At 46.4% G+C, this 13,732-nt stretch overlaps 1 protein-coding gene across 1 annotated transcript in view; it reads right to left on the reverse strand.

Moving 5' to 3' along the window:
* LOC134928738 (solute carrier family 52, riboflavin transporter, member 3-B-like) overlaps positions 1-13,732 on the reverse strand; it is a 33,774-nt gene that overhangs the window by 6,695 nt on the left and 13,347 nt on the right. Inside the window, exon 2 of the mRNA XM_063924754.1 lies at positions 1,272-1,395. Coding sequence (XP_063780824.1) covers positions 1,272-1,395 — 124 coding nt within the window. The remainder of the gene's footprint in view (positions 1-1,271; positions 1,396-13,732) is intronic.

Consider the following 13,732-nt stretch of genomic DNA (forward strand, 5'->3'; position numbering starts at 1 on the left):
ATACATGTAACGTGTGCCCTGGACTGTGCCTATATACATGTAACGTGTGTCCTGGACTGTGCCTACATACAAGTAACGTGTGTCCTGTACTGTGCCTATATACAAGTAACGTGTGTCCTGGACTGTGCCTATATACATGCAACGTGTGTCCTGTACTGTGCCTATATACATGTAACGTGTGTCCTGTACTGTGCCTATATACATGTAACGTGAGTCCTTTACTGTGCCTATATACATGTAACGTGAGTCCTGGACTGTGCCAATATACATGTAACGTGTGTCCTGGACTGTGCCTATATACATGTAACGTATGTCCTGTACTGTGCCTATATACAAGTAACGTGTGTCCTGGACTGTGCCAATATACATGTAATGTGTGTCCTGTACTGTGCCTATATACAAGTAACGTATGTCCTGGACTGTGCATATATACATGTAACGTGTGTCCTGGACTGTGCATATATACATGTAACGTGTGTCCTCGACTGAGCCAATATACATGTAACGTGTGTCCTGGACTGTGCCTATATACATGTAACGTGTGTCCTGGACTGTGCCTATATACATGTAACGTGTGTCCTCGACTGTGCCAATATACATGTAACGTGTGTCCTGGACTGTGCCTATATACATGTAACATGTGTCCTGGACTGTGCCTATATACATGTAACGTGTGTCCTGGACTGTGCCTATATACATGTAACGTGTCCTGTAGTGTGCCAATATACATGTAACGTGTGTCCTCGACTGTGCCAATATACATGTAACGTGTGTCCTGTACTGTGCCAATATACATGTAACGTGTGCCCTGGACTATATATACATGTAACGTGTGTCCTGTACTGTGTCAATATACATGTAACGTGTGCCCTGGACTATATATACATGTAACGTGTGTCCTGGACTGTGCCTACATACAAGTAACGTGTGTCCTGTACTGTGCCTATATACAAGTAACGTGTGTCCTGTACTGTGCCTATATACATGTAACGTGTGTCCTGGACCTTGCAGTGCAACTACCTGTGGCCCGAGGCGGTGACCACGCTCCTCACCACTCCGTAGGGGAGTGCCAGCGCCAGGACAGCATCATCACGGGCCAAGTCACTTACATGAGACCCAGGTCACGCCTTCCTGATGCCGACACTACAGTAAGTAATCAACACCGCTGCTGATGAGAATGGACAGAAATTCATCTGACCTAGAACAGGGAGCGTGTCCTAGGTGTTCTATCATATAAAGGCAAATGAGACCCGATAATCCAAGATACTTACAATGAGAATGCCCCCGATGTTTCCATGTAGGAGGGGGGGACATGGACTTAGCACTGCCATGCTCATGATATATGAGCCAATGATGGAACCGATCGCTGCCAGGCCTCCTACGGTGAGAAGAGACCTGGAGAGGAGACAAACCATAGGAACAAGTTATTCATTCCTGAGAAGACCGTGCTTCACGTAGTCATGTAGTGTATGTAATAGTGTGTGTGACCGGATGCACCCCTCATACCATCTGTTACTGACTCCACCCACTGCGCAGAGGGCGGCTAACTTACTGCCACGTCTCTCAGGCTCCTACCTGCGGCACCAGGAACCACGTCTCTCAGGCTCCTGTCTACGGCACCTGGAACCACGTCTCCAGAGCCGGCCCTAACCAATATGATGCCCTAGGCAAGATTTTGGCTGGTGCCCCCTAGCACCGCCGCTAGTTCTGCAGGAGATGCCTGGCATGAGTCAACTAGCAGCTCTGTTAACGCCAGGCGCCTTTTGTTTATGAAAATGCCTCATATTATTTGCATTACTATATAGCTAGGATGCACAAGCATCTTCTGCTGATTAAAATGATATGCAGCATGCCTATATTCTGTGTGCTACTGCGGCTGTATCTGCATACGAAATGCTACATTACAGTGATTTCCAGGAATACACGCAACGTAGCATTTTGTATGCAGATACAGCAGCAGTCACACACAGAATATAGGCATGTCGCATATTATTTTAATCAGCAGAAGCTGCTGGTGCCCCTAAGCATACCAAATGCCCTAGGCATTTGCCTAGTTTGCCTATGCCTAAGGCCGGCTCTGCACGTCTCTCATTCTCCTGTCTCCGGCACCTGGAACCACGTCTCTCATTCTCCTGTCTCCGGCACCTGGAACCACGTCTCTCATTCTCCTGTCTCCGGCACCTGGAACCACGTCTCTCATTCTCCTGTCTCCGGCACCTGGAACCACGTCTCTCATTCTCCTGTCTCCGGCACCTGGAACCACCTACTTCTGGGTCTGTGTAACCCTCCCTGAGCTAGGACTATATGATGGGCTACCACATATAATATCTGCGCCTCCACCCAGATGTAATTGTGAACATTGTAACCCTATGTCATGTGTGGTGCGGATGACAAAGTGCTTTTTACCCAGCATACACTGGATCAGGGTCCTGTTCTTCACAATTACAGGTGTCTTTAAACTATTTACATGTAAACAATTGTTCCCGGAACATGATAACACATATATAAATATCGCTTTTGTACAACGTGAATAAAATTAGTTGGCTCAAAGATATAATGAATCACAAATGTGTGAATACACTGAAACAGTAGAATAGGGTAATTGTCAAACTGAGAAACTTTATTTAATTTGCAAAAATCGTTGCAAAATCTTAAAGCTCCCGAATGCTTGGGAGCCAAAACAATGGGATTATCCCACTCGCTGATTGATTCCCTAGGCACAGCATCATAGAAACATAGAATGTGACGGCAGATTAGAACCACTTGGCCCATCTAGTCTGCCCCTTTTTTTTATCCTTTAGGTAATCTCAACCCTTTTTGAACCTTAATTCTTTGTAAGGATATTCATATGCCTGTCCCAAGCATGGTTAAATTGCTCTACAGTCATAGCCTCTACCACCTCAAATGGGAGGCTATTCTACTTATCCACTACCCTTTCTGTGAAGTAATTTTTCCTTAAATTTCCCCTGAACCTCCCCCCCTCCAGTCCCAGTGTATGTCCTCGAGTTCTAATACTTCTCTACCTTTGAAGAATGTTTCCCTCCTGAACTTTGTTAAGACCCTTGATATATTTGGAAGTTTCTATCATGTCCCCCCTTTCCCTTCTCTTCTCCAAATTATACATGTTAAGATCTTTTAGCCTTTTCGGGTAAGTTTTGTGATGTCGGCCATGCACCATTTTATTTGCCCTTCTTTGTACAGTATCTAATGTATTTATATCCTTCTGGAGATATGGTCTCCAGAACTGGACGCAGTATTCCAGATGGGGCCGCACCAATGACCTATACAGTGGCATTATCACTTATTTTTTCCTGCTACTGATTCCTCTCCCTATGCAACCAAGCATCTGACTTGCCTTTCTCATTGCTTTGTTGCATTGCTTTCCTGCCTTCAAGTCACTTGAAATAGTGACTCCTAAATCCCTTTCCTCCTCAGTAGTTTCCATTATAGTACCCTTGATACTATAGTTAGCCTTTGGGTTTTTGAGACCCAAGTGCATGATTTTGCATTTTTTAGCATTAAACTGTAGTTGCCACGTTCTTGACCATTTCTCAAGCCTACCTAGGTCATCAATCATTTGTTTTACCCCTCGCGGTGTGTCTACCCTGTTGCATATCTTTGTATCATCTGCAAAAAGGCATATCTTCCCTTCAATACCATCTGCAATGTCACCAACAAAGATATTAAAGAGAACTGGACCAAGTACAGATCCCTGGGGTATTCCACTGGTAACATTTCCCTCCATAGATTGCACTCCATTAACTACAACTGTCTGTTTCCTATCCTGCAACCAGGTTCTTATCCATTTAACTGTTTTATAATCCACCCCCAGGCTTTCAAGTTTATTTAGCAGTCTGCGATGTGGGACAGTGTCAAATGCCTTACTAAAGTCTAGATATGCTACATCTACAGCTCCCCCTTGATTTATTATTTTTGTCACAGAGTCAAAAAAGTCAATAAGATTTGTTTGGCATGATCTCCCACCAGTAAATCCATGCTGTTTTGGATCCTGTAAGTTGTTTGATTTAAGATATTCCACAACTCTTTCTTTTAATAGTTTTTCCATTACTTTCCCTACTACTGATGTAAGGCTTACTGGTCTGTAGTTACTTGCTTCTTCCCATCCCTTCTTCTGTAGTAAATACTGAACAAAAATAATTATTTAGGTGATCTGCTATTGCCTTGTCTCCCTCCACCAAATGCTCACTCTCTGTCTTAAGTCTTATTATTCCTCCATTTGATTTTCTCCTTTCACTTAAAAAAGTTTTGCCCCCTTTATCTACTGACTGGGCCATTTTCTCCTCAGCTTCTGCCTTTGCACGTCTGATCACTTTCTTAGCATCCTTCCATCTGTCAAGATACACCTCTTTGTCGTTATTAATTTGAGTCTGTTTGTATTTCCTAAAAGCCATCTTTTTTGCTTTCACACTAGTTGATACTTCTTTTGTGAACCACACTGGCTTCCTTTTCCTGGTGCTTTTCCTAACCCTTTTGATACAAAGGTCTGTTGCACTTAGTATTGCACTTTTCAGTTTTTCCCAGCTCTCCTGCACTCCTTCCAAGTTCCTCCAGTCCACCAAAGAATCACTTAAACATCTCCCCATTTTTGCAAAGTCAGTATTTCTAAAATCCAACACCTTTGTTTTTGTGTGACAGGAGTTGGATCCTGTCTTTATACTAAACCATACTGCTTGATGATCCTGGATCCCAGGTGCTCACTGTTACAATTCACCTGCCTCTAATGTTTGGCAGGTGAATTACAAGGAGAGGATTACTAAGTACTTTATTATAGCAGTGGTATAATGAGGTATGGCAGAGGAATCACAGTAACAATCCAGGGTACAATATGAGCAGAGAGTAAATGGTTTTTCAGACTGAGACTTGCAGCAGAGTAATGAGATAGTTGAATAAGGAACCAGAGTAATATAATCCAAGGAACTCAGATTGCAGGATTTGCACAATAAAGCATAACAGCATGCAGGCATAGAGGAAGTCCATAGTAACATGTAACACGAGTAATGAATACTAGAGAATCCATAGAGCACAGTGAAAGTCCATAATACTTAGCTAAATAGTCCTGGCATGAACATGAACTGGCAAGAATGGTTGTGGCAGGATAACATGAACTGGCAGACCAGGCTTCTCGGCATGAACAGGAGCTAGGACGAAGACACCAGGCAATGCAGATAGTTCAGGCAGGAAAGTAGTATAATATCACCGGCGTCGGAGAACTCAGCTAGCTGGCCTTTAACAGCCACACTAACCAATGAACAAGGCCAGGCTGGGAGTGTCAACTCTGATTACAAACCCTGTGCACCTGCTAAGCTGCATGTACACAGAGTCAAAGGAACAGAACACATATGGATCAGCTGACACCAGATACATACTGAACAGAATCCTAACATTACCCCCCCCCCCCTTCAGGGTGGACTCCGGACACCCAAACAGGACTAAGGGAAACAAAAAGTCTTAGAGATAAATCATAAATTCAAGATCTCCGACGATTCTTCTTCTTACGGGACCGTTTTGGTTTTACCACTGGAAGCATAAAGACATTGTCATAGCTTACAGGTGACTCCAGTAACAGAGCTTCTTCAGCTACTGAGTCATAATCCGAATTGGAGTCAACGTCACAAGGCAAAACCACAGCTTTCTTAGCAGGAGATAAAAACTTGACCGACTGAGCAGATGATGAGTTCAAATGACAGGAATTTTCAGAAGACCAATTGTATGGGGAGGAGAATGACATATAGCCAGAAGTTATGTACTTGGTTTGTTGTTTTGGAGAAGATTTAGGAAGCCTGCAGTTTTTGTGAGATGAAGAGTCATTCGTGCGCTGGTTCCTTAAAAGTGATCCGACTTCAGTAATAGAAGGTTCTTTCGTGTCACAACTGAGGGCCTGTGCTGACGGGAGGCAGCCTCAGTTGTAGGGGCTGAGATGTACCGGAACCTGGGAGGTTGTATCAGACCCCTGGACATGTAAGTAACATGAATAATAACTGCCCGAAGGCGTGACCACGACAACTTGGATAAAAGTCAATGATGTTTATTATGACAACTCCGCAACACAGCAGCAGTAAAAGAAAACGTAAAAGTCAGCAAATAATAAATACAGTTCCTGGGTACTACAGGATGGCAGGAGCCACAGGGCACTGGTAGTGTGAGATAGTTCTTATGATCTTCTAGATGGAAAGTCCTTACCAGGCCCGACTGTAGCAATGGAGATAACCCAGGATTGTGCCAGCTGGTGTTCCAGGAAAAGCTGGGTTGCTGAAGGTAAAACAGCTGCTGTGGATACTGGCTGGAACCAGACTGTTGTTAGCACGGAGTGGATACTGGCTGGAACCAGTTAAATAATAAATGAACTTGGGAGCGATGAAATATGAACTGAAATGTAGAACTTGAGAGCGGAGAAATAATAATACCGGTGGAGAGTGGTAAAGTGTAGAAAGGACACCGGCCCTTTAAGGAAAGCTGTACTCTGCTGGAAGCTGAGCTGGAAGCAGGTAATGTTGTAGCTGGAAACAGATGAATCCACAATGGATTGGAGAGTCAGGCTACACCGCAGGTGGAATGCTGGTGCGGGTCTCTATGGTGGAAGTCTTGAGACAGGAGCTGGAACCTGGAAGACAATCACAGGAGAGAGACAAACAGGAACTAGGTTTGACAACCAAAGCACTGACGCCTTCCTTGCTCAGGCACAGTGTATTTATACCTGCAGCAAGGAAGGGATTGGCTAGGCAATTATGCAGATTATCAATACTGAGAACAGATTGGTGGAAATGATCAGCTGACAGAATCCAAGATGGCTGCGCCCATGCAGACACTTGGAGGGAAGTTTGGTTTGTAATCCATGTGGTAATGAAAACAGTAATGGCGGCGCCGGCCACCGGAGACAGGAGGCGCCAGGCTGACAGATGCACATCCAACCACGCGGACACAGCGGAGGCCGCGGCTGACGTAATCGCCACTCAGACACTCTGCATGCAGAAGTTCAGGGACGGCGGCGGAGGCCGCGGGAGACGCCATGCCAGGTGTAATATGGCGTTTACTGTGACAGCGTCCCAGAGTGACAGGAGAGGATACAGGAATGTACACATCAGGATAACAGATGGGATCCGGTCCTGGAGCGCTGAGCCAGCCTTAGGAGGCATCTGATGGGTAAGAAATGGCGTCCAGATACCCGGATCGTGACAGCACCCCCCCCCCTTTAGGAGTGGCCCCAGGACACTTCTTTGGCTTTTGAGGAAACTTGGAATGGAATCTCCGGACCAAGGCAGGAGCATGGACATCAGAAGCATTGGTCCATGAACGTTCCTCAGGACCATAACCCTTCCAGTCAATAAGATATTGTAGTTGACCGTAACGGTGACGTGAGTCCAGGATCTTGGCCACTTCATACTCAACGCCTCGTTGAGTTTGGACTTTCGGAGTTGGAGGAAGTGAGGAATGAAACCGATTCAAGATCAGCGGTTTCAACAGGGAAACATGGAATGTCCTGGGTATTTTTAAGAAGGGAGGCAACTGGAGTCTGTAAGCAACAGGATTGATGACTTGTTCAATCTTGAAAGGACCGATATAGCGAGGTGCAAACTTCATACTGGGAACTCTTAACCTCAAATTCTTCGTGGATAACCATACCCGATCACCCACCTTGAGAGCAGGAACTGCTCGACGCTTCTTATCCGCAAACTTCTTGTACCTGAACGATGCCTTGAGCAGAGCTGATCGTACGCTCTTCCAGATATTGGCAAACTGATGCAAGGTGATATCCACTGCGGGAACAGAAGTTGCTGGAAGCGGTTGGAACTCAGGGACTTTAGGGTGGAATCCAAAGTTAGTGAAGAATGGTGTTGAAGCAGATGAAGAATGATACTGGTTGTTATGACAGAACTCGGCCCAGGGAAGTAATTGAACCCAGTCATCTTGAGAGGAGGACACATAGATGCGGAGGAAGGCCTCCAAGTCCTGATTCACCCTCTCGGTTTGACCATTGGTTTGAGGATGGTAAGCCGTGGAAAACTTTAGCTTGACTTGGAGGACTTGACATAAACTTCGCCAGAATTTGGCTGTGAATTGAACTCCTCGATCTGAGATAATTTCTTCAGGAAGACCGTGGAGTCGGAAGATCTCTTGTATGAATACTTGAGCCAACTTGGAAGCTGACGGAAGACCGGTGAGAGGAATGAAGTGTGCCATCTTGGTGAACCGGTCAACTAACACCCAGATGGTATTGAACTTGTTGCACATGGGTAAGTCTGTAATGAAATCCATCGACAAGTGGGTCCATGGTCGACGGGGAACGGATAGTGGAACCAGTTGCCCCGCAGGCGACTGGCGGGATACTTTATGTTGGGCACACTTTGGGCAAGATGCAATAAACTCCAAGACGTCCTTTTTCAGAGTTGGCCACCAATAGGACCTAGAGATAAACTCCAGGGTTTTTTGGATACCTGTATGTCCGGCAAAACGGGAAGCATGGGCCCAATGCATGAGCTTCTTCCTTAGCATCGGCTTCACAAAACTTTTCCCTGATGGGGGCGTAGAGTCCATCCCTACCGTGGAGAATGCCAACGGATTTATAATAGGATGCTTGTCGGAAGACTCTGACTCATTTGCTTGCTCCCATGAGCGGGAAAGGGCATCGGCCTTGCGATTCTGAGAGCCCGGACAGAACTGGAGTTTAAAGTCGAACCTGGAAAAGAAAAGTGCCCATCTGGCCTGACGAGGGTTGAGACATTGTGCGCCCTTCAGGTATAAAAGGTTCTTGTGGTCTGTAAGTATGGTGATTGGATGAGAAGCTCCCTCCAACAGATACCTCCACTCTTCTAGAGCGAGCTTGATGGCTAGCAACTCCTGGTCGCCAATGGCATAGTTGCGCTCAGCTGGGGAGAACTTCCGGGAGAAGAAACTGCAAGGGTGTAAATGGCCATCTTTAGCCCTCTGAGATAACACCGCTCCTACTCCAACGGAGGAGGCATCCACCTCTAAGATGAAAGGAGAGTCGATGTCAGGCTGTTTCAGAACAGGCGCAGAGATGAACCTTTGTTTTAAAAGATGAAATGCTTGCATGGCTTCTTCAGACCACTTGGACGGGTTAGCACCCTTCTTAGTGAAAGCAGTAATAGGTGCCACAATGGTGGAAAAGTCTCGTATAAACTTTCGGTAATAGTTGGCGAACTCTAAGAACCTCTGGACCCCTTTGAGGGTTAAGGGTACCGGCCAATTTTGGATTGCTTGTAGTTTCTCAGGATCCATCTCTAGTCCGGAACCAGACACAATGTACCCTAGAAACGGAATGGACTTGACTTCAAAGACGCATTTTTCTAATTTGCAATAGAGATGATTGACACGGAGACGGGACAGAACCTCTTTAACCCAAAAATGATGTTCCTCTAAATCGTTGGCAAAAATGAGGATATCGTCTAGATAGACCACGACATGACGGTATAGAATGTCTCTGAAGATCTCATTGACAAAATGCTGGAAGACAGCTGGAGCATTGCTCAATCCGAAGGGCATGACGAGGTACTCATAATGTCCATCACGGGTGTTAAAGGCGGTCTTCCACTCGTCACCCTCACGGATCCGGATGAGATTGTATGCACCTCGCAAGTCCAGCTTTGTAAAGATGGTAGCTCCGCTAACTCTGTCAAAGAGCTCAGTAATCAGGGGTAAAGGATAACGGTTCTTGATGGTAATGTCGTTCAAACCTCTGTAGTCGATGCACGGCCGCAGACCACCATCTTTCTTTTTTACAAAAAAGAAGCCTGCGCCGGCTGGGGAAGAAGAAGGTCGAATGAACCCCTTTGCTAGGTTCTCTTTAATGTATTCCTCCATAGAATGCGTCTCAGGCAGAGACAACGGATAAGTTCGGCCTCGAGGTGGAACCTTCCCTGGAACGAGATCAATCGGGCAGTCCCATTCTCTATGAGGAGGAAGGATATCAGCAGAAGCTTTACTGAACACATCCGTGAAATCTTGATATGGAGGAGGTGGAACATCAGACGACCTGGGGGAGGAAGAACAGACAGGCAATACTTTAAACAAACATGTCTCTGCACAGGAGGAACCCCATGCCAGGATTTGCGTAGTCGTCCAATCAATTGTAGGATTGTGAAGACGGAGCCATGGAAGGCCCAGGACCACAGGATGTGTGGCTCTTGGAATCACTAAAAGTGAAATAAGTTCGGAATGAAGAACTCCGACTCTCAGACGAACTGGTAGAGTCCTTAGAGCAATAACAGTATCAAAAATTTTACTGCCATCCACGGCAGTTAAGGAAAAGGAGGAAGGAAGTCTCTCGGTGGGTAGGGACCACCGTTTAACATAGGCTTCAGTAATAAAGTTCCCAGCTGCTCCGGAATCAAGGAGGGCAATGACGTTCCGATAACGTTGAGCAACTTGAAGCGAGACTGGGAGATTACAATCATGAGGAGATGGAGAGGAGATCATTACTCCTAGCCGGCCCTCTCCTGGGCGAGCTAGGGTTTGGAGTTTTCCCGGACGTTCGGGACAGGCATTGATGGTGTGAGACGGAGCTGCACAGTAAAGACAAAGAGACTCAGAGAGACGTCTTCGGCGCTCAGCAGGAGTTAAACGGGAACGGCCAATTTGCATGGGCTCATCTTTAGATGGTGACAGTTGACGAGGAGGAGGAGCAGAAGATTTTGGAGCAGATGATCTTCCACGCTCAGTTGCTCTCTCTCTGAAACGTAAATCAACTTTCGTGCAGAGTGAGATTAGCTCATCTAACTTAGAAGGTAAGTCTCTGGTAGCTAACTCATCTTTAATAAGCTCAGATAAGCCATGCCAGAATGCAGCATACAGGGCCTCGTCGTTCCATGCCAGTTCGGATGCCAGGATCTGGAACTGTATCAGATATTGTCCTACAGTACGTGACCCCTGGCGTAAACGGAGAATCTCGGATGAAGCTGAGGTTACCCGGCCTGGCTCGTCGAAGATGCGCCTGAATGTTGACACGAATGCAGTGTAAGAAGATAGCAGGGTGTCGGACCTCTCCCATAACGGTGATGCCCAGTCAAGGGCGGAGCCACTGAGAAGAGAGATGATGTAGGCAATTTTTGTACGGTCACTGGGAAAATTACCAGGTTGTAGCTCAAACCGAATCTCACACTGGTTGAGAAATCCCCTGCAGAATCTTGGAGATCCGTCAAATTTTGCTGGCGTTGGAAGATGAAGACGTGGAGCAGAAATGGGTAAGGTGGGTGGGGTTATAGCTGGAGTCACTGTGGTTGACGCACCAGATGCGCCTGATCCACGGAGAGTTGTCTGAATCCCATCCAGCCGAGTAGAGAGATCCTGGAGACAGCGGATGATGTGGCCCTGTGCAGCCTCCTGATGTTCTAGTCGGGCTGCCAGTTCTTGCATCGGCCTGGCCGCTTGATCCTGGTCTCTGGCTGGATTCATTAGGTCAGTGCTTACTGTCACAACTGAGGGCCTGAGCTGACGGGAGGCAGCCTCAGTTGTAGGGGCTGAGATGTACCGGAACCTGGGAGGTTGTATCAGACCCCTGGACATGTAAGTAACATGAATAATAACTGCCCGAAGGCGTGACCACGACAACTTGGATAAAAGTCAATGATGTTTATTATGACAACTCCGCAACACAGCAGCAGTAAAAGAAAACGTAAAAGTCAGCAAATAATAAATACAGTTCCTGGGTACTACAGGATGGCAGGAGCCACAGGGCACTGGTAGTGTGAGATAGTTCTTATGATCTTCTAGATGGAAAGTCCTTACCAGGCCCGACTGTAGCAATGGAGATAACCCAGGATTGTGCCAGCTGGTGTTCCAGGAAAAGCTGGGTTGCTGAAGGTAAAACAGCTGCTGTGGATACTGGCTGGAACCAGACTGTTGTTAGCACGGAGTGGATACTGGCTGGAACCAGTTAAATAATAAATGAACTTGGGAGCGATGAAATATGAACTGAAATGTAGAACTTGAGAGCGGAGAAATAATAATACCGGTGGAGAGTGGTAAAGTGTAGAAAGGACACCGGCCCTTTAAGGAAAGCTGTACTCTGCTGGAAGCTGAGCTGGAAGCAGGTAATGTTGTAGCTGGAAACAGATGAATCCACAATGGATTGGAGAGTCAGGCTACACCGCAGGTGGAATGCTGGTGCGGGTCTCTATGGTGGAAGTCTTGAGACAGGAGCTGGAACCTGGAAGACAATCACAGGAGAGAGACAAACAGGAACTAGGTTTGACAACCAAAGCACTGACACCTTCCTTGCTCAGGCACAGTGTATTTATACCTGCAGCAAGGAAGGGATTGGCTAGGCAATTATGCAGATTATCAATACTGAGAACAGATTGGTGGAAATGATCAGCTGACAGAATCCAAGATGGCTGCGCCCATGCAGACACTTGGAGGGAAGTTTGGTTTGTAATCCATGTGGTAATGAAAACAGTAATGGCGGCGCCGGCCACCGGAGACAGGAGGTGCCAGGCTGACAGATGCACATCCAACCACGCGGACACAGCGGAGGCCGCGGCTGACGTAATCGCCACTCAGACACTCTGCATGCAGAAGTTCAGGGACGGCGGCGGAGGCCGCGGGAGACGCCATGCCAGGTGTAATATGGCGTTTACTGTGACAGCGTCCCAGAGTGACAGGAGAGGATACAGGAATGTACACATCAGGATAACAGATGGGATCCGGTCCTGGAGCGCTGAGCCAGCCTTAGGAGGCATCTGATGGGTAAGAAATGGCGTCCAGCTACCCGGATCGTGACATTTCGTGGACAAGGCAGGACTCCCAGAACATTCAGAAAAATCTATTTCAGGACCACTAAATCTTTTAGTAACAGCATTACTGAAGGCTTTCAAGTCTTGAAGAACAGGATCGTTGGAAGAGATGAGTGGTTTAAGCCATTTCAGAGCCTCCCCCTTGAAGGCCATGCCCAAGAATAGAATTACCTCAGCATCAGAGGAAAGGCATGGACCCAATTCCCGAATTTGAAGTAACAGATCTCGAAAATTGCTCCAACCTCCCATTAAAGATAATAGGGTCTGGGTCTTGGTCAGGATCAAAAGAATGAGAGTCTTTAACAGGACCCACAGACTGGACTTTCTTTTCAGGCTTGACAGAAGGAAGAACTTTCTCAGGACCAACAGGACATGAAGCCCCTACTTGAGACTTACGAAGCTTAAGGTTCTTCCCGGGAACCGGTAGGGCAGGAAATTTCTCTTTAGGATCAGCAAGACATGGAGACTCATTAGCAGAAGCAGTTAAATTAACTTTACTGACCGGAACAGGTAGACTTTGACTGGCAATAGATACGACAGAATTTGAATCTATGGACAACTTTGAACAGTCTGATTTTGGGGTGAATCTTTGTTGTACCGCTTTAATGAAGGCAGGAAGATCAGTGAGCAATGGATTTTTGGACTTGATGAGGGGTTTGGCCCAGTCCAAAGCTTCCCCTCTGAAGGATCTGAGGAAATAATTAACTGCATTGGCAGGAGTGATGCTGATTGACGAGTCTGATTTGATGTATATGAGATACTGATGAGCCAGGGCACGGAATTGGGCAAGATCTCCTTCAAAGACAATATTCCCTGGAGTATTACAATGGAAATCTTTCTTGGAACTAAAGCTAACAGATGCGACATGATAGTGTTTGGAGGCATTTTGGATACAGTCTGAGAAAGCTGTGTTCACACTGGAAATCAACTCTGAGGCACAATGTTTAACACTAGAACTTGAA

Source organism: Pseudophryne corroboree, chromosome 5, assembly GCF_028390025.1.
Source record: "Pseudophryne corroboree isolate aPseCor3 chromosome 5, aPseCor3.hap2, whole genome shotgun sequence".
NCBI classification, from domain to species: domain Eukaryota; kingdom Metazoa; phylum Chordata; class Amphibia; order Anura; family Myobatrachidae; genus Pseudophryne; species Pseudophryne corroboree.